Consider the following 16,937-nt stretch of genomic DNA (forward strand, 5'->3'; position numbering starts at 1 on the left):
GTATCTCTCTCCCACCCTCCTCCCTGTATCTCTCTCCCACCCTCCTCCCTGTATCTCTCTCCCACCCTCCTCCCTGTATCTCTCTCCCACCCTCCTCCCTGTATCTCTCTCCCACCCTCCTCCCTGTATCTCTCTCCCACCCTCCTCCCTGTATCTCTCTCCCACCCTCCTCCCTGTATCTCTCTCCCACCCTCCTCCCCGTCTCTCTCTCCCACCCTCCTCCCCGTCTCTCTCCCTCCCTCACACCCTCCTCCCGTCTCTCTCCCTCCCTCACACCCTCCTCCCGTCTCTCTCCCTCCCTCACACCCTCCTCCCGTCTCTCTCCCTCCCTCACACCCTCCTCCCCTTCCGCCTCTCTCCCTCCCTCCTCCATCCGTCTCTCTCCCTCCTCCTTCCGTCTCTCTCTCCTCCTCCTTCCGTCTCTCTCTCTCCCTCCTCCATCCCTCTCTCTTCCTCCTCCATCCCTCTCTCTTCCTCCTCCATCCCTCTCTCTTCCTCCTCCATCCCTCTCTCTTCCTCCTCCATCCCTCTCTCTCCCTCACACCCTCCTCCCCGTCTCTCTCCCTCACACCCTCCTTCCCGTCTCTCTCCCTCACACCCTCCTCCATCCGTCTCTCTCTCCCTCCTCCAACCCTCTCTCTCCCTCCTCCATCCCTTTCTCTCCTGTCAGGCTTTCCAATGATGAAGAACATAACAGTGGCCATACTGCAACTGAGTGAATCTGGGGAGTTGGCCTTCCTGCAGAGTAAGTGGTGGGCCAGCAGCTGCTTGCCAGAGGGGGGCCAAGCCCCACATGCCCTCCAGCCCCACCTCCTGAGAGGCCTCTTCCTGCTCCTGGCCCTGGGGTTGGGCCTGGGACTCCTCATGGCCCTCCTGGAGCTTGCCTCCAAGGCCCGCAGTCAAGCCAAGGAGCAGAAGGTAAGGGGACATGAGGAGCGGATAAAGAATGGACCTTGTTCTGTTAAAAAGATGTTCTGTTTATTGCGATTTTCAAATCTACGCATGAATATTGAAAGCCAATACAATAATTTTCCTCCAACAAATCCTCTTACTCCTTACACCTTTTACCTCTCCTATCCTCCCCTCTCTCCCTTCTCTCCTTCTATCCTCCTCCCCTCTCTTCTTTCCTCTCCCCTCTCTTTACTCTCCCCTCCCATCTCTCTCCTCTCCCCTCTTCTCCCCACAGAAATCCTGCTGCTCAGTGTTGTTGGCAGAACTGAGTCAGCGCTTTGGATCGCGTGGGGCAAAAGCAGGCACAGAGACGTCAGAGAAGAGCAAAGCGTAAAGGACGCGTTTCACTGGCTGCTTCCTAACAACACCAGATGCAAATAAGATCGTGTAAATCCGTTCCTGTCCTTGAGAGCAGCAGTATCTTCCCTATCATAGTGTATCTACAGCAACATGTTCTGTTTCATAGCGTACCACACAGCTACCAACTTCCCCACCTGTAAGTACAATGTTAGAATATATATATATATTCTTATTAGAGTAGATTGCACTATAGTTTCCACTCTGAAAAGGTATTATTAAGCCACTAAAGACAACAGACACAACAGCATTTCCTGTCCTCAGACGACACGGTCCACTGCAGATATTAACAGACAGTGATTCAATATGAAGTTGATACAGGCTTTTCAATTAACCTCCAGATGAATGTGTAAAGCGTATGTTATTGTAGGCCTATTTGTTGTTGTTGATATGAACAGGTGTTTTTTTGTGTGTACTGCCAAAATATGTTGTACTAAATCACATCCGATTGGCTTTTAAGTTGTTTCATTAATAACTGTTCTGTGTAATGTTTAACTGTCTACCAAATAAATCCCTAGACATGATTTCAAGATGTTGGTTGTCACATGATTTCACACCTAACCTCTCTCAAAACTATTTGGATGGATAGAAAGCAAAGACAAAATGGTATGGATTGATAGGCCTACATTTCTTCTATGTTGCTTCCAGGAAGGTGTCACACCCTGACCTTAGTTATCTTTGTTTTCTTTATTATTTTGGTTAGGTCAGGGTGTGACGAGGGTGGTATGGGTGTTTTGTCTTGTCTAGGGTTTTTTGTATATCTATGGGGTTTTGGTATTGTCTAGGTAATGTAGGTCTATTTTGGCATAGATTGGTTCCCAATCAGAGACAGCTGTTTATCGTTGTCTCTGATTGGGGATCCTATTTAGGTTGCCATTTTCCATTTTGGTTTTGGTGGGTTATTGTCTATGTGATGTTGCATGTCTGCACTCGTGTCATTTAGCGTTCACGTTCGTTTTGTTATTTTGTATAGTTCAGTCTTCTTATTTATTAAAAGGAAGATGTATATTAATCACGCTGCGCCTTGGTCTCCTCACTACGACGTTCGTGACAGAATAACCCACCAAACAAGGACCAAGCAGCGTGAAAAAGAGGAACAGCGCTTAATGGGGAAATGGACCTGGGAGGAGATATTAGATGGAGCAGGACCCTGGACACAGCCGGCGGAGTATCGCCTTTCTGAAGAAGAGATAGAGGCAGCGAAAGCAGATTGGCGATACTACGAGGAGAAGTGCCGGAGAATAGAGGAACGGCGACGAGATGAGGAAACACGGCTTGCACGGAAGCCCGAGAGGCAGCCCCAATAATGTTTTGGGGGGGGGGGGGCACACGAGGAGATTGGGTGAGTCAGGTAGGATACCTGAGCCAACTCCTCGTGCTTACCGTGGGGAGCGTGTAACTGGTCAGGCACCGTGTTATGCAGAGATGCGCACGGTGTCTCCAGTTCGCATTCTTATCCCGGTGTGCTCTATTCCAGCTTCTCGTGTTTGCTGGGCTGGAATGGGCATCCAGCCAGGACATATTGAGCCAGCTCTATGTTCTGGATCTCCAATGCGTCTTCACGGTCCAGTGTATCCTGTTCCTCCTCCCCGCACTCGCCCTGAAGTGCGTGTCCCCAGCCCGGGACCTCCAGTGATGATCCATGGCACGAAGCCTCCAGTCATGATCCATGGCACGAAGCCTCCAGTGATGATCCATGGCACGAAGCCTCCAGTCATGATCCATGGCAAGAAGCCTCCAGTGATGATCCATGGCAAGAAGCCTCCAGTGATGATCCATGGCAAGAAGCCTCCAGTGATGATCCATGGCACGAAGCCTCCAGTGATGATCCATGGCAAGAAGCCTCCAGTGATGATCCATGGGGCGAAGCCTCCAGTGAGGAGCCCTCCAGCCTCCAGCGACGTCCTCCTGTCCGGAGCTGCCGGAGTCGCCCTCCTGTCCGGAGCTGCCGGAGTCGCCCTCCTGTCCGGAGCTGCCGGAGTCGCCCTCCTGTCCGGAGCTGCCGGAGTCGCCCTCCTGTCCGGAGCTGCCGGAGTCGCCCTCCTGTCCGGAGGTGCCGGCGACGGTCCCCAGCCCGGGGGCCCCGGCGACGGTCCCCAGCATGGCATATTTAGATTGCGGAATAGGCCTAGCCTAAATCATATTTACTTTCTATTTTGCAGCTCAGGCGGATATTCTAGACTCTTTTGTGTCTTTATCATTCTCACACAAGTAATTTGCTGAAGGCCCAAGCCTACATCATCTACTAGTATAACATCGTTATTGAATGCAGTTCTAAAATAAGCTCTAGGCTTTTATTTTGGAAATAAAACTGGAGGGTGCAAAGCAACTCTAACATCTGGGCTAGAGTTGATTGATTGACTAGCTAACTTCGTCTAGCTACGTTCAGTTCATGTCCTCTAGTTGGTTGATTGACTAGCTAACTTCGTCTAGCTACATTCAGTTCATGTCCTTTAGTTGGTTGATTGACTAGCTAACTTCGTCTAGCTACGTTCAGTTCATGTCCTCTAGTTGGTTGATTGACTAGCTAACTTCGTCTAGCTACATTCAGTTCATGTCCTTTAGTTGGTGGATTGAATAGCTAACTTCGTCTAGCTACGTTCAGTTCATGTCCTCTAGTTGGTTGATTGACTAGCTAACTTCGTCTAGCTACATTCAGTTCATGTCCTCTAGTTGGTTGATTGACTAGCTACATTCAGTTCATGTCCTTTAGTTGGTTGATTGACTAGCTACGTTCAGTTCATGTCCTTTAGTTGGTTGATTGACTAGTTAACTTTGACTAGCTACATTCAGTTCATGTCCTCTAGTTGGTTGATTGACTAGCTAACTTTGACTAGCTACGTTCAGTTCATGTCCTTTAGTTGGTTGATTGACTAGCTAACTTCGTCTAGCTACATTCAGTTCATGTCCTCTAGTTGGTTGATTGACTAGCTAACTTCGTCTAGCTACGTTCAGTTCATGTCCTTTAGTTGGTTGATTGACTAGCTAACTTCGTCTAGATACGTTGGGTTCATGTCCTTTAGTTGGTTGATTGACTAGCTAACTTTGTCTAGCTACATTCAGTTCATGTCCTTTAGTTGGTTGATTGACTAGCTAACTTCGTCTAGCTACGTTCAGTTCATGTCCTTTAGTTGGTTGATTGACTAGCTAACTTCGACTAGCTACGTTCAGTTCATGTCCTCTAGTTGGTTGATTGACTAGCTAACTTCGACTAGCTACATTCAATTCATGTCCTCTAGTTGGTTGATTGACTAGCTAACTTCGACTAGCTACGTTGGGTTCATGTCCTTTAGTTGGTTGATTGACTAGCCAACTTCGTCTAGCTACGTTCAGTTCATGTCCTTTAGTTGGTTGATTGACTAGCTAACTTCGTCTAGCTACGTTCAGTTCATGTCCTTTAGTTGGTTGATTGACTAGCTAACTTCGTCTAGTTACATTCAGTTCATGTCCTCTAGTTGGTTGATTGACTAGCTAACTTCGTCTAGCTACGTTCAGTTCATGTCCTTTAGTTGGTTGATTGACTAGCTAACTTCGACTAGCTACGTTCAGTTCATGTCCTCTAGTTGGTTGATTGACTAGCTAACTTCGACTAGCTACATTCAATTCATGTCCTCTAGTTGGTTGATTGACTAGCTAACTTCGACTAGCTACGTTGGGTTCATGTCCTTTAGTTGGTTGATTGACTAGCCAACTTCGTCTAGCTACGTTCAGTTCATGTCCTTTAGTTGGTTGATTGACTAGCTAACTTCGTCTAGCTACGTTCAGTTCATGTCCTTTAGTTGGTTGATTGACTAGCTAACTTCGTCTAGTTACATTCAGTTCATGTCCTCTAGTTGGTTGATTGACTAGCTAACTTCGTCTAGCTACGTTCAGTTCATGTCCTCTAGTTGGTTGATTGACTAGCTAACTTCGTCTAGCTACATTCAGTTCATGTCCTCTAGTTGGTTGATTGACTAGCTAACTTCGTCTAGCTACGTTCAGTTCATGTCCTTTAGTTGGTTGATTGACTAGCTAACTTCGTCTAGTTACATTCAGTTCATGTCCTCTAGTTGGTTGATTGACTAGCTAACTTCGTCTAGCTACGTTCAGTTCATGTCCTCTAGTTGGTTGATTGACTAGCTAACTTCGTCTAGCTACATTCAGTTCATGTCCTCTAGTTGGTTGATTGACTAGCTAACTTCGTCTAGCTACGTTCAGTTCATGTCCTCTAGTTGGTTGATTGACTAGCTAACTTCGTCTAGCTACGTTCAGTTCATGTCCTCTAGTTGGTTGATTGACTAGCTAACTTCGTCTAGCTACATTCAGTTCATGTCCTCTAGTTGGTTGATTGACTAGCTAACTTCGTCTAGCTACGTTCAGTTCATGTCCTCTAGTTGGTTGATTGACTAGCTAACTTAGACTAGCTACGTTGGGTTCATGTCCTTTGCAGATGCCACATTACTGACAAATGTTTGTACTCGTAAAAAAGATTTGTAACCAAGTAAAGGGAGACGTAAAGAATGAATTGAACGTGTAAATGTTAATTCATAGTCGTAACGTAGGGTATGTACGTTTCCAGATCTATTTGAACGTTTACGTTTCATGTTTAACGCATGGCTTTTCTTACGATCCTAACAATTTACGTATGGATTTTCTTACGATCCTAATGATACATACGTTCAACCTTTTGGCAGGTATCTGGCTCCATAATGGAAGTCAATATATGTATTTTCTTATCTGTACCTGTTCATAGTTCTGTACGTTCCCTTCCAAGGTGGGTTTCCGGATGAAAGAGTAGAACTAGAACCGCTTATGTCTCAACACCAGCAAAATCAATCTTATCAATTTTGCATTTCTACGGTTCCCATTTCGCTCACATTTCCAGAACTCCAACAACCCCACCTACCGACGCATCTACCAGCATATGGAGAGGAAGAAGAGCTGCGTGGCTTCAGTGGAAGAGGGCAATCGACGCACCCAGGAAGGCAACTACGCCTTTATTGGAGAGGCAGCGTCTCTGGACCTGGCTGTGGCTCGCTACTGCAACCTGATCCGCAGCAGCGAACTCATCGCCATGAGAGGGTACAGCATTGCAGCACCCCTAGGTGAGCCCCTAGCAGCTGAGTCCACGGTACCCCTAGGTGAGCCCCTAGCAGCTGGGTCCACGGTACCCCTAGGTGAGTCCCTAGCAGCTGGGTCCACGGTACCACTAGGTGAGCCCCTAGCAGCTGGGTCCACGGTACCCCTAGGTGAGCCCCTAGCAGCTGGGTCCACGGTACCCCTAGGTGAGCCCCTAGCAGCTGGGTCCACGGTACCCCTAGGTGAGCCCCTAGCAGCTGGGTCCACGGTACCCCTAGGTGAGCCCCTAGCAGCTGGGTCCACGGTACCCCTAGGTGAGCCCCTAGCAGCTGGGTCCACGGTACCCCTAGGTGAGCCCCTAGAGGCTGGGTCCACGGTACCCCTAGGTGAGCCCCTAGCAGCTGGGTCCACGGTACCCCTAGGTGAGCCCCTAGAGGCTGGGTGCACGGTACCCCTAGGTGAGCCCCTAGAGGCTGGGTGCACGGTACCCCTAGGTGAGCCCCTAGCAGCTGGGTCCACGGTACCCCTAGGTGAGCCCCTAGCAGCTGGGGGTCCTAGGTGAGCCCCTAGCAGCTGGGTCCACGGTACCCCTAGGTGAGCCCCTAGCAGCTGGGTCCACGGTACCCCTAGGTGAGCCCCTAGCAGCTGGGTCCACGGTACCCCTAGGTGAGCCCCTAGCAGCTGGGTCCACGGTACCCCTAGGTGAGCCCCTAGCAGCTGGGTCCACGGTACCCCTAGGTGAGCCCCTAGAGGCTGGGTCCACGGTACCCCTAGGTGAGCCCCTAGCAGCTGGGTCCACGGTACCCCTAGGTGAGCCCCTAGCAGCTGGGTCCACGGTACCCCTAGGTGAGCCCCTAGAGGCTGGGTCCACGGTACCCCTAGGTGAGCCCCTAGCAGCTGGGTCCACGGTACCCCTAGGTGAGCCCCTAGAGGCTGGGTCCACGGTACCCCTAGGTGAGCCCCTAGCAGCTGGGTCCACGGTACCCCTAGGTGAGCCCCTAGCAGCTGGGTCCACGGTACCCCTAGGTGAGCCCCTAGAGGCTGGGTCCACGGTACCCCTAGGTGAGCCCCTAGCAGCTGGGTCCACAGTACCCCCTCCATAGATGGGCATGATAAATGCAACGCTGTGATGTCAATAAAGGAACATTGGGAATGTTATCTGTGTTTTTATGGGTGGTCTGCTGTGGTGGTGAGTATCTGAAGTATTTGAAGTGTGGTTCATTACTTGATACACACACACACACACACGGACCCCTTCTCTCTCACATAAAATACTCACATGCTAACTCCTTGCTGTCCCACCCTCCTCCCTGTCCCTCTCTCCCACCCTCCTCCCTGTATCTCTCTCCCACTCTCCTCCCTGTATCTCTCTCCCACCCTCCTCCCTGTATCTCTCTCCCACCCTCCTCCCTGTATATCTCTCCCACCCTCCTCCCTGTATCTCTCTCCCACCCTCCTCCCTGTATCTCTCTCCCACCCTCCTCCCTGTATCTCTCTCCCACCCTCCTCCCTGTATCTCTCTCCCACCCTCCTCCCTGTATCTCTCTCCCACCCTCCTCCCTGTATCTCTCTCCCACCCTCCTCCCTGTATCTCTCTCCCACCCTCCTCCCTGTATCTCTCTCCCACCCTCCTCCCCGTCTCTCTCTCCCACCCTCCTCCCCGTCTCTCTCCCTCCCTCACACCCTCCTCCCGTCTCTCTCCCTCCCTCACACCCTCCTCCCGTCTCTCTCCCTCCCTCACACCCTCCTCCCGTCTCTCTCCCTCCCTCACACCCTCCTCCCCTTCCGCCTCTCTCCCTCCCTCACACCCTCCGCCTCTCTCCCTCCCTCCTCCATCCGTCTCTCTCTCCTCCTCCTTCCGTCTCTCTCTCTCCCTCCTCCATCCCTCTCTCTTCCTCCTCCATCCCTCTCTCTTCCTCCTCCATCCCTCTCTCTTCCTCCTCCATCCCTCTCTCTTCCTCCTCCATCCCTCTCTCTCCCTCACACCCTCCTCCCCGTCTCTCTCCCTCACACCCTCCTTCCCGTCTCTCTCCCTCACACCCTCCTCCATCCGTCTCTCTCTCCCTCCTCCAACCCTCTCTCTCCCTCCTCCATCCCTTTCTCTCCTGTCAGGCTTTCCAATGATGAAGAACATAACAGTGGCCATACTGCAACTGAGTGAATCTGGGGAGTTGGCCTTCCTGCAGAGTAAGTGGTGGGCCAGCAGCTGCTTGCCAGAGGGGGGCCAAGCCCCACATGCCCTCCAGCCCCACCTCCTGAGAGGCCTCTTCCTGCTCCTGGCCCTGGGGTTGGGCCTGGGACTCCTCATGGCCCTCCTGGAGCTTGCCTCCAAGGCCCGCAGTCAAGCCAAGGAGCAGAAGGTAAGGGGACATGAGGAGCGGATAAAGAATGGACCTTGTTCTGTTAAAAAGATGTTCTGTTTATTGCGATTTTCAAATCTACGCATGAATATTGAAAGCCAATACAATAATTTTCCTCCAACAAATCCTCTTACTCCTTACACCTTTTACCTCTCCTATCCTCCCCTCTCTCCCTTCTCTCCTTCTATCCTCCTCCCCTCTCTTCTTTCCTCTCCCCTCTCTTTACTCTCCCCTCCCATCTCTCTCCTCTCCCCTCTTCTCCCCACAGAAATCCTGCTGCTCAGTGTTGTTGGCAGAACTGAGTCAGCGCTTTGGATCGCGTGGGGCAAAAGCAGGCACAGAGACGTCAGAGAAGAGCAAAGCGTAAAGGACGCGTTTCACTGGCTGCTTCCTAACAACACCAGATGCAAATAAGATCGTGTAAATCCGTTCCTGTCCTTGAGAGCAGCAGTATCTTCCCTATCATAGTGTATCTACAGCAACATGTTCTGTTTCATAGCGTACCACACAGCTACCAACTTCCCCACCTGTAAGTACAATGTTAGAATATATATATATTCTTATTAGAGTAGATTGCACTATAGTTTCCACTCTGAAAAGGTATTATTAAGCCACTAAAGACAACAGACACAACAGCATTTCCTGTCCTCAGACGACACGGTCCACTGCAGATATTAACAGACAGTGATTCAATATGAAGTTGATACAGGCTTTTCAATTAACCTCCAGATGAATGTGTAAAGCGTATGTTATTGTAGGCCTATTTGTTGTTGTTGATATGAACAGGTGTTTTTTTGTGTGTACTGCCAAAATATGTTGTACTAAATCACATCCGATTGGCTTTTAAGTTGTTTCATTAATAACTGTTCTGTGTAATGTTTAACTGTCTACCAAATAAATCCCTAGACATGATTTCAAGATGTTGGTTGTCACATGATTTCACACCTAACCTCTCTCAAAACTATTTGGATGGATAGAAAGCAAAGACAAAATGGTATGGATTGATAGGCCTACATTTCTTCTATGTTGCTTCCAGGAAGGTGTCACACCCTGACCTTAGTTATCTTTGTTTTCTTTATTATTTTGGTTAGGTCAGGGTGTGACGAGGGTGGTATGGGTGTTTTGTCTTGTCTAGGGTTTTTTGTATATCTATGGGGTTTTGGTATTGTCTAGGTAATGTAGGTCTATTTTGGCATAGATTGGTTCCCAATCAGAGACAGCTGTTTATCGTTGTCTCTGATTGGGGATCCTATTTAGGTTGCCATTTTCCATTTTGGTTTTGGTGGGTTATTGTCTATGTGATGTTGCATGTCTGCACTCGTGTCATTTAGCGTTCACGTTCGTTTTGTTATTTTGTATAGTTCAGTCTTCTTATTTATTAAAAGGAAGATGTATATTAATCACGCTGCGCCTTGGTCTCCTCACTACGACGTTCGTGACAGAATAACCCACCAAACAAGGACCAAGCAGCGTGAAAAAGAGGAACAGCGCTTAATGGGGAAATGGACCTGGGAGGAGATATTAGATGGAGCAGGACCCTGGACACAGCCGGCGGAGTATCGCCTTTCTGAAGAAGAGATAGAGGCAGCGAAAGCAGATTGGCGATACTACGAGGAGAAGTGCCGGAGAATAGAGGAACGGCGACGAGATGAGGAAACACGGCTTGCACGGAAGCCCGAGAGGCAGCCCCAATAATGTTTTGGGGGGGGGGGGGCACACGAGGAGATTGGGTGAGTCAGGTAGGATACCTGAGCCAACTCCTCGTGCTTACCGTGGGGAGCGTGTAACTGGTCAGGCACCGTGTTATGCAGAGATGCGCACGGTGTCTCCAGTTCGCATTCTTATCCCGGTGTGCTCTATTCCAGCTTCTCGTGTTTGCTGGGCTGGAATGGGCATCCAGCCAGGACATATTGAGCCAGCTCTATGTTCTGGATCTCCAATGCGTCTTCACGGTCCAGTGTATCCTGTTCCTCCTCCCCGCACTCGCCCTGAAGTGCGTGTCCCCAGCCCGGGACCTCCAGTGATGATCCATGGCACGAAGCCTCCAGTCATGATCCATGGCACGAAGCCTCCAGTGATGATCCATGGCACGAAGCCTCCAGTCATGATCCATGGCAAGAAGCCTCCAGTGATGATCCATGGCAAGAAGCCTCCAGTGATGATCCATGGCAAGAAGCCTCCAGTGATGATCCATGGCACGAAGCCTCCAGTGATGATCCATGGCAAGAAGCCTCCAGTGATGATCCATGGGGCGAAGCCTCCAGTGAGGAGCCCTCCAGCCTCCAGCGACGTCCTCCTGTCCGGAGCTGCCGGAGTCGCCCTCCTGTCCGGAGCTGCCGGAGTCGCCCTCCTGTCCGGAGCTGCCGGAGTCGCCCTCCTGTCCGGAGCTGCCGGAGTCGCCCTCCTGTCCGGAGCTGCCGGAGTCGCCCTCCTGTCCGGAGCTGCCGGAGTCGCCCTCCTGTCCGGAGGTGCCGGCGACGGTCCCCAGCCCGGGGGCCCCGGCGACGGTCCCCAGCATGGCATATTTAGATTGCGGAATAGGCCTAGCCTAAATCATATTTACTTTCTATTTTGCAGCTCAGGCGGATATTCTAGACTCTTTTGTGTCTTTATCATTCTCACACAAGTAATTTGCTGAAGGCCCAAGCCTACATCATCTACTAGTATAACATCGTTATTGAATGCAGTTCTAAAATAAGCTCTAGGCTTTTATTTTGGAAATAAAACTGGAGGGTGCAAAGCAACTCTAACATCTGGGCTAGAGTTGATTGATTGACTAGCTAACTTCGTCTAGCTACGTTCAGTTCATGTCCTCTAGTTGGTTGATTGACTAGCTAACTTCGTCTAGCTACATTCAGTTCATGTCCTTTAGTTGGTTGATTGACTAGCTAACTTCGTCTAGCTACGTTCAGTTCATGTCCTCTAGTTGGTTGATTGACTAGCTAACTTCGTCTAGCTACATTCAGTTCATGTCCTTTAGTTGGTGGATTGAATAGCTAACTTCGTCTAGCTACGTTCAGTTCATGTCCTCTAGTTGGTTGATTGACTAGCTAACTTCGTCTAGCTACATTCAGTTCATGTCCTCTAGTTGGTTGATTGACTAGCTACATTCAGTTCATGTCCTTTAGTTGGTTGATTGACTAGCTACGTTCAGTTCATGTCCTTTAGTTGGTTGATTGACTAGTTAACTTTGACTAGCTACATTCAGTTCATGTCCTCTAGTTGGTTGATTGACTAGCTAACTTTGACTAGCTACGTTCAGTTCATGTCCTTTAGTTGGTTGATTGACTAGCTAACTTCGTCTAGCTACATTCAGTTCATGTCCTCTAGTTGGTTGATTGACTAGCTAACTTCGACTAGCTACGTTGGGTTCATGTCCTTTAGTTGGTTGATTGACTAGCTAACTTCGTCTAGCTACGTTCAGTTCATGTCCTTTAGTTGGTTGATTGACTAGCTAACTTCGTCTAGATACGTTGGGTTCATGTCCTTTAGTTGGTTGATTGACTAGCTAACTTTGTCTAGCTACATTCAGTTCATGTCCTTTAGTTGGTTGATTGACTAGCTAACTTTGTCTAGCTACGTTCAGTTCATGTCCTTTAGTTGGTTGATTGACTAGCTAACTTCGACTAGCTACGTTCAGTTCATGTCCTCTAGTTGGTTGATTGACTAGCTAACTTCGACTAGCTACATTCAATTCATGTCCTCTAGTTGGTTGATTGACTAGCTAACTTCGACTAGCTACGTTGGGTTCATGTCCTTTAGTTGGTTGATTGACTAGCTAACTTCGTCTAGCTACGTTCAGTTCATGTCCTTTAGTTGGTTGATTGACTAGCTAACTTCGTCTAGTTACATTCAGTTCATGTCCTCTAGTTGGTTGATTGACTAGCTAACTTCGTCTAGCTACATTCAGTTCATGTCCTCTAGTTGGTTGATTGACTAGCTAACTTCGTCTAGCTACGTTCAGTTCATGTCCTTTAGTTGGTTGATTGACTAGCTAACTTCGACTAGCTACGTTCAGTTCATGTCCTCTAGTTGGTTGATTGACTAGCTAACTTCGACTAGCTACATTCAATTCATGTCCTCTAGTTGGTTGATTGACTAGCTAACTTCGACTAGCTACGTTGGGTTCATGTCCTTTAGTTGGTTGATTGACTAGCCAACTTCGTCTAGCTACGTTCAGTTCATGTCCTTTAGTTGGTTGATTGACTAGCTAACTTCGTCTAGCTACGTTCAGTTCATGTCCTTTAGTTGGTTGATTGACTAGCTAACTTCGTCTAGTTACATTCAGTTCATGTCCTCTAGTTGGTTGATTGACTAGCTAACTTCGTCTAGCTACGTTCAGTTCATGTCCTCTAGTTGGTTGATTGACTAGCTAACTTCGTCTAGCTACATTCAGTTCATGTCCTCTAGTTGGTTGATTGACTAGCTAACTTCGTCTAGCTACGTTCAGTTCATGTCCTTTAGTTGGTTGATTGACTAGCTAACTTCGTCTAGTTACATTCAGTTCATGTCCTCTAGTTGGTTGATTGACTAGCTAACTTCGTCTAGCTACGTTCAGTTCATGTCCTCTAGTTGGTTGATTGACTAGCTAACTTCGTCTAGCTACATTCAGTTCATGTCCTCTAGTTGGTTGATTGACTAGCTAACTTCGTCTAGCTACGTTCAGTTCATGTCCTCTAGTTGGTTGATTGACTAGCTAACTTCGTCTAGCTACATTCAGTTCATGTCCTCTAGTTGGTTGATTGACTAGCTAACTTCGTCTAGCTACGTTCAGTTCATGTCCTCTAGTTGGTTGATTGACTAGCTAACTTAGACTAGCTACGTTGGGTTCATGTCCTTTGCAGATGCCACATTACTGACAAATGTTTGTACTCGTAAAAAAGATTTGTAACCAAGTAAAGGGAGACGTAAAGAATGAATTGAACGTGTAAATGTTAATTCATAGTCGTAACGTAGGGTATGTACGTTTCCAGATCTATTTGAACGTTTACGTTTCATGTTTAACGCATGGCTTTTCTTACGATCCTAACAATTTACGTATGGATTTTCTTACGATCCTAATGATACATACGTTCAACCTTTTGGCAGGTATCTGGCTCCATAATGGAAGTCAATATATGTATTTTCTTATCTGTACCTGTTCATAGTTCTGTACGTTCCCTTCCAAGGTGGGTTTCCGGATGAAAGAGTAGAACTAGAACCGCTTATGTCTCAACACCAGCAAAATCAATCTTATCAATTTTGCATTTCTACGGTTCCCATTTCGCTCACATTTCCAGAACTCCAACAACCCCACCTACCGACGCATCTACCAGCATATGGAGAGGAAGAAGAGCTGCGTGGCTTCAGTGGAAGAGGGCAATCGACGCACCCAGGAAGGCAACTACGCCTTTATTGGAGAGGCAGCGTCTCTGGACCTGGCTGTGGCTCGCTACTGCAACCTGATCCGCAGCAGCGAACTCATCGCCATGAGAGGGTACAGCATTGCAGCACCCCTAGGTGAGCCCCTAGCAGCTGGGTCCACGGTACCCCTAGGTGAGCCCCTAGCAGCTGGGTCCACGGTACCCCTAGGTGAGCCCCTAGAGGCTGGGTCCACGGTACCCCTAGGTGAGCCCCTAGCAGCTGGGTCCACGGTACCCCTAGGTGAGCCCCTAGCAGCTGGGTCCACGGTACCCCTAGGTGAGCCCCTAGAGGCTGGGTCCACGGTACCCCTAGGTGAGCCCCTAGCAGCTGGGTCCACGGTACCCCTAGGTGAGCCCCTAGAGGCTGGGTCCACGGTACCCCTAGGTGAGCCCCTAGCAGCTGGGTCCACGGTACCCCTAGGTGAGCCCCTAGCAGCTGGGTCCACGGTACCCCTAGGTGAGCCCCTAGAGGCTGGGTCCACGGTACCCCTAGGTGAGCCCCTAGCAGCTGGGTCCACAGTACCCCCTCCATAGATGGGCATGATAAATGCAACGCTGTGATGTCAATAAAGGAACATTGGGAATGTTATCTGTGTTTTTATGGGTGGTCTGCTGTGGTGGTGAGTATCTGAAGTATTTGAAGTGTGGTTCATTACTTGATACACACACACACACACGGACCCCTTCTCTCTCACATAAAATACTCACATGCTAACTCCTTGCTGTCCCACCCTCCTCCCTGTCCCTCTCTCCCACCCTCCTCCCTGTATCTCTCTCCCACTCTCCTCCCTGTATCTCTCTCCCACCCTCCTCCCTGTATCTCTCTCCCACCCTCCTCCCTGTATATCTCTCCCACCCTCCTCCCTGTATCTCTCTCCCACCCTCCTCCCTGTATCTCTCTCCCACCCTCCTCCCTGTATCTCTCTCCCACCCTCCTCCCTGTATCTCTCTCCCACCCTCCTCCCTGTATCTCTCTCCCACCCTCCTCCCTGTATCTCTCTCCCCCCCTCCTCCCCGTCTCTCTCTCCCACCCTCCTCCCCGTCTCTCTCCCTCCCTCACACCCTCCTCCCGTCTCTCTCCCTCCCTCACACCCTCCTCCCGTCTCTCTCCCTCCCTCACACCCTCCTCCCCTTCCGCCTCTCTCCCTCCCTCCTCCATCCGTCTCTCTCCCTCCTCCTTCCGTCTCTCTCTCCTCCTCCTTCCGTCTCTCTCTCTCCCTCCTCCATCCCTCTCTCTTCCTCCTCCATCCCTCTCTCTTCCTCCTCCATCCCTCTCTCTTCCTCCTCCATCCCTCTCTCTTCCTCCTCCATCCCTCTCTCTCCCTCACACCCTCCTCCCCGTCTCTCTCCCTCACACCCTCCTTCCCGTCTCTCTCCCTCACACCCTCCTCCCCGTCTCTCTCCCTCACACCCTCCTCCATCCGTCTCTCTCTCCCTCCTCCAACCCTCTCTCTCCCTCCTCCATCCCTTTCTCTCCTGTCAGGCTTTCCAATGATGAAGAACATAACAGTGGCCATACTGCAACTGAGTGAATCTGGGGAGTTGGCCTTCCTGCAGAGTAAGTGGTGGGCCAGCAGCTGCTTGCCAGAGGGGGGCCAAGCCCCACATGCCCTCCAGCCCCACCTCCTGAGAGGCCTCTTCCTGCTCCTGGCCCTGGGGTTGGGCCTGGGACTCCTCATGGCCCTCCTGGAGCTTGCCTCCAAGGCCCGCAGTCAAGCCAAGGAGCAGAAGGTAAGGGGACATGAGGAGCGGATAAAGAATGGACCTTGTTCTGTTAAAAAGATGTTCTGTTTATTGCGATTTTCAAATCTACGCATGAATATTGAAAGCCAATACAATAATTTTCCTCCAACAAATCCTCTTACTCCTTACACCTTTTACCTCTCCTATCCTCCCCTCTCTCCCTTCTCTCCTTCTATCCTCCTCCCCTCTCTTCTTTCCTCTCCCCTCTCTTTACTCTCCCCTCCCATCTCTCTCCTCTCCCCTCTTCTCCCCACAGAAATCCTGCTGCTCAGTGTTGTTGGCAGAACTGAGTCAGCGCTTTGGATCGCGTGGGGCAAAAGCAGGCACAGAGACGTCAGAGAAGAGCAAAGCGTAAAGGACGCGTTTCACTGGCTGCTTCCTAACAACACCAGATGCAAATAAGATCGTGTAAATCCGTTCCTGTCCTTGAGAGCAGCAGTATCTTCCCTATCATAGTGTATCTACAGCAACATGTTCTGTTTCATAGCGTACCACACAGCTACCAACTTCCCCACCTGTAAGTACAATGTTAGAATATATATATATATTCTTATTAGAGTAGATTGCACTATAGTTTCCACTCTGAAAAGGTATTATTAAGCCACTAAAGACAACAGACACAACAGCATTTCCTGTCCTCAGACGACACGGTCCACTGCAGATATTAACAGACAGTGATTCAATATGAAGTTGATACAGGCTTTTCAATTAACCTCCAGATGAATGTGTAAAGCGTATGTTATTGTAGGCCTATTTGTTGTTGTTGATATGAACAGGTGTTTTTTTGTGTGTACTGCCAAAATATGTTGTACTAAATCACATCCGATTGGCTTTTAAGTTGTTTCATTAATAACTGTTCTGTGTAATGTTTAACTGTCTACCAAATAAATCCCTAGACATGATTTCAAGATGTTGGTTGTCACATGATTTCACACCTAACCTCTCTCAAAACTATTTGGATGGATAGAAAGCAAAGACAAAATGGTATGGATTGATAGGCCTACATTTCTTCTATGTTGCTTCCAGGAAGGTGTCACACCCTGACCTTAGTTATCTTTGTTTTCTT

General features: G+C 49.3%; 3 protein-coding genes across 3 annotated transcripts; all 3 read left to right on the forward strand.

The window, feature by feature from the left end:
- The first annotated feature begins 677 nt into the window (after nt 1-677).
- LOC120058787 (probable glutamate receptor) lies at nt 678-1,745 on the forward strand. The gene is made up of 2 exons (XM_039007527.1): nt 678-918; nt 1,187-1,745. The coding sequence occupies exons 1-2, from the start codon at nt 679-681 to the stop codon at nt 1,283-1,285; spliced, it is 339 nt and encodes a 112-aa protein (XP_038863455.1). The 5' UTR covers nt 678; the 3' UTR covers nt 1,286-1,745.
- Nucleotides 1,746-8,485: 6,740 nt separating this feature from the next.
- LOC120059007 (probable glutamate receptor) lies at nt 8,486-9,254 on the forward strand. Its single transcript, XM_039007765.1, has 2 exons — nt 8,486-8,726; nt 8,995-9,254. The coding sequence occupies exons 1-2, from the start codon at nt 8,487-8,489 to the stop codon at nt 9,091-9,093; spliced, it is 339 nt and encodes a 112-aa protein (XP_038863693.1). The 5' UTR covers nt 8,486; the 3' UTR covers nt 9,094-9,254.
- Nucleotides 9,255-15,618: 6,364 nt separating this feature from the next.
- On the forward strand, nt 15,619-16,686 carry LOC120058788 (probable glutamate receptor). Its single transcript, XM_039007528.1, has 2 exons — nt 15,619-15,859; nt 16,128-16,686. Exons 1-2 carry the CDS (start codon nt 15,620-15,622, stop codon nt 16,224-16,226), a joined length of 339 nt encoding a protein of 112 aa, XP_038863456.1. The 5' UTR covers nt 15,619; the 3' UTR covers nt 16,227-16,686.
- The last annotated feature ends 251 nt before the right edge of the window (nt 16,687-16,937 follow it).

Source organism: Salvelinus namaycush, chromosome 14 (genome assembly GCF_016432855.1).
Source record: "Salvelinus namaycush isolate Seneca chromosome 14, SaNama_1.0, whole genome shotgun sequence".
Lineage (NCBI taxonomy): Eukaryota > Metazoa > Chordata > Actinopteri > Salmoniformes > Salmonidae > Salvelinus > Salvelinus namaycush.

Coding starts and splice junctions, on each gene's coding strand:
- LOC120058787 (XM_039007527.1), top strand. CDS start 679: ATGATGAAGAACATAACAGTGGCCATACTGCAACTGAGTGAATCTGGG. Junction 919..1,186: donor GTCAAGCCAAGGAGCAGAAG/GTAAGGGGACAT, acceptor TTCTCCCCACAG/AAATCCTGCTGCTCAGTGTT.
- LOC120059007 (XM_039007765.1), top strand. CDS start 8,487: ATGATGAAGAACATAACAGTGGCCATACTGCAACTGAGTGAATCTGGG. Junction 8,727..8,994: donor GTCAAGCCAAGGAGCAGAAG/GTAAGGGGACAT, acceptor TTCTCCCCACAG/AAATCCTGCTGCTCAGTGTT.
- LOC120058788 (XM_039007528.1), top strand. CDS start 15,620: ATGATGAAGAACATAACAGTGGCCATACTGCAACTGAGTGAATCTGGG. Junction 15,860..16,127: donor GTCAAGCCAAGGAGCAGAAG/GTAAGGGGACAT, acceptor TTCTCCCCACAG/AAATCCTGCTGCTCAGTGTT.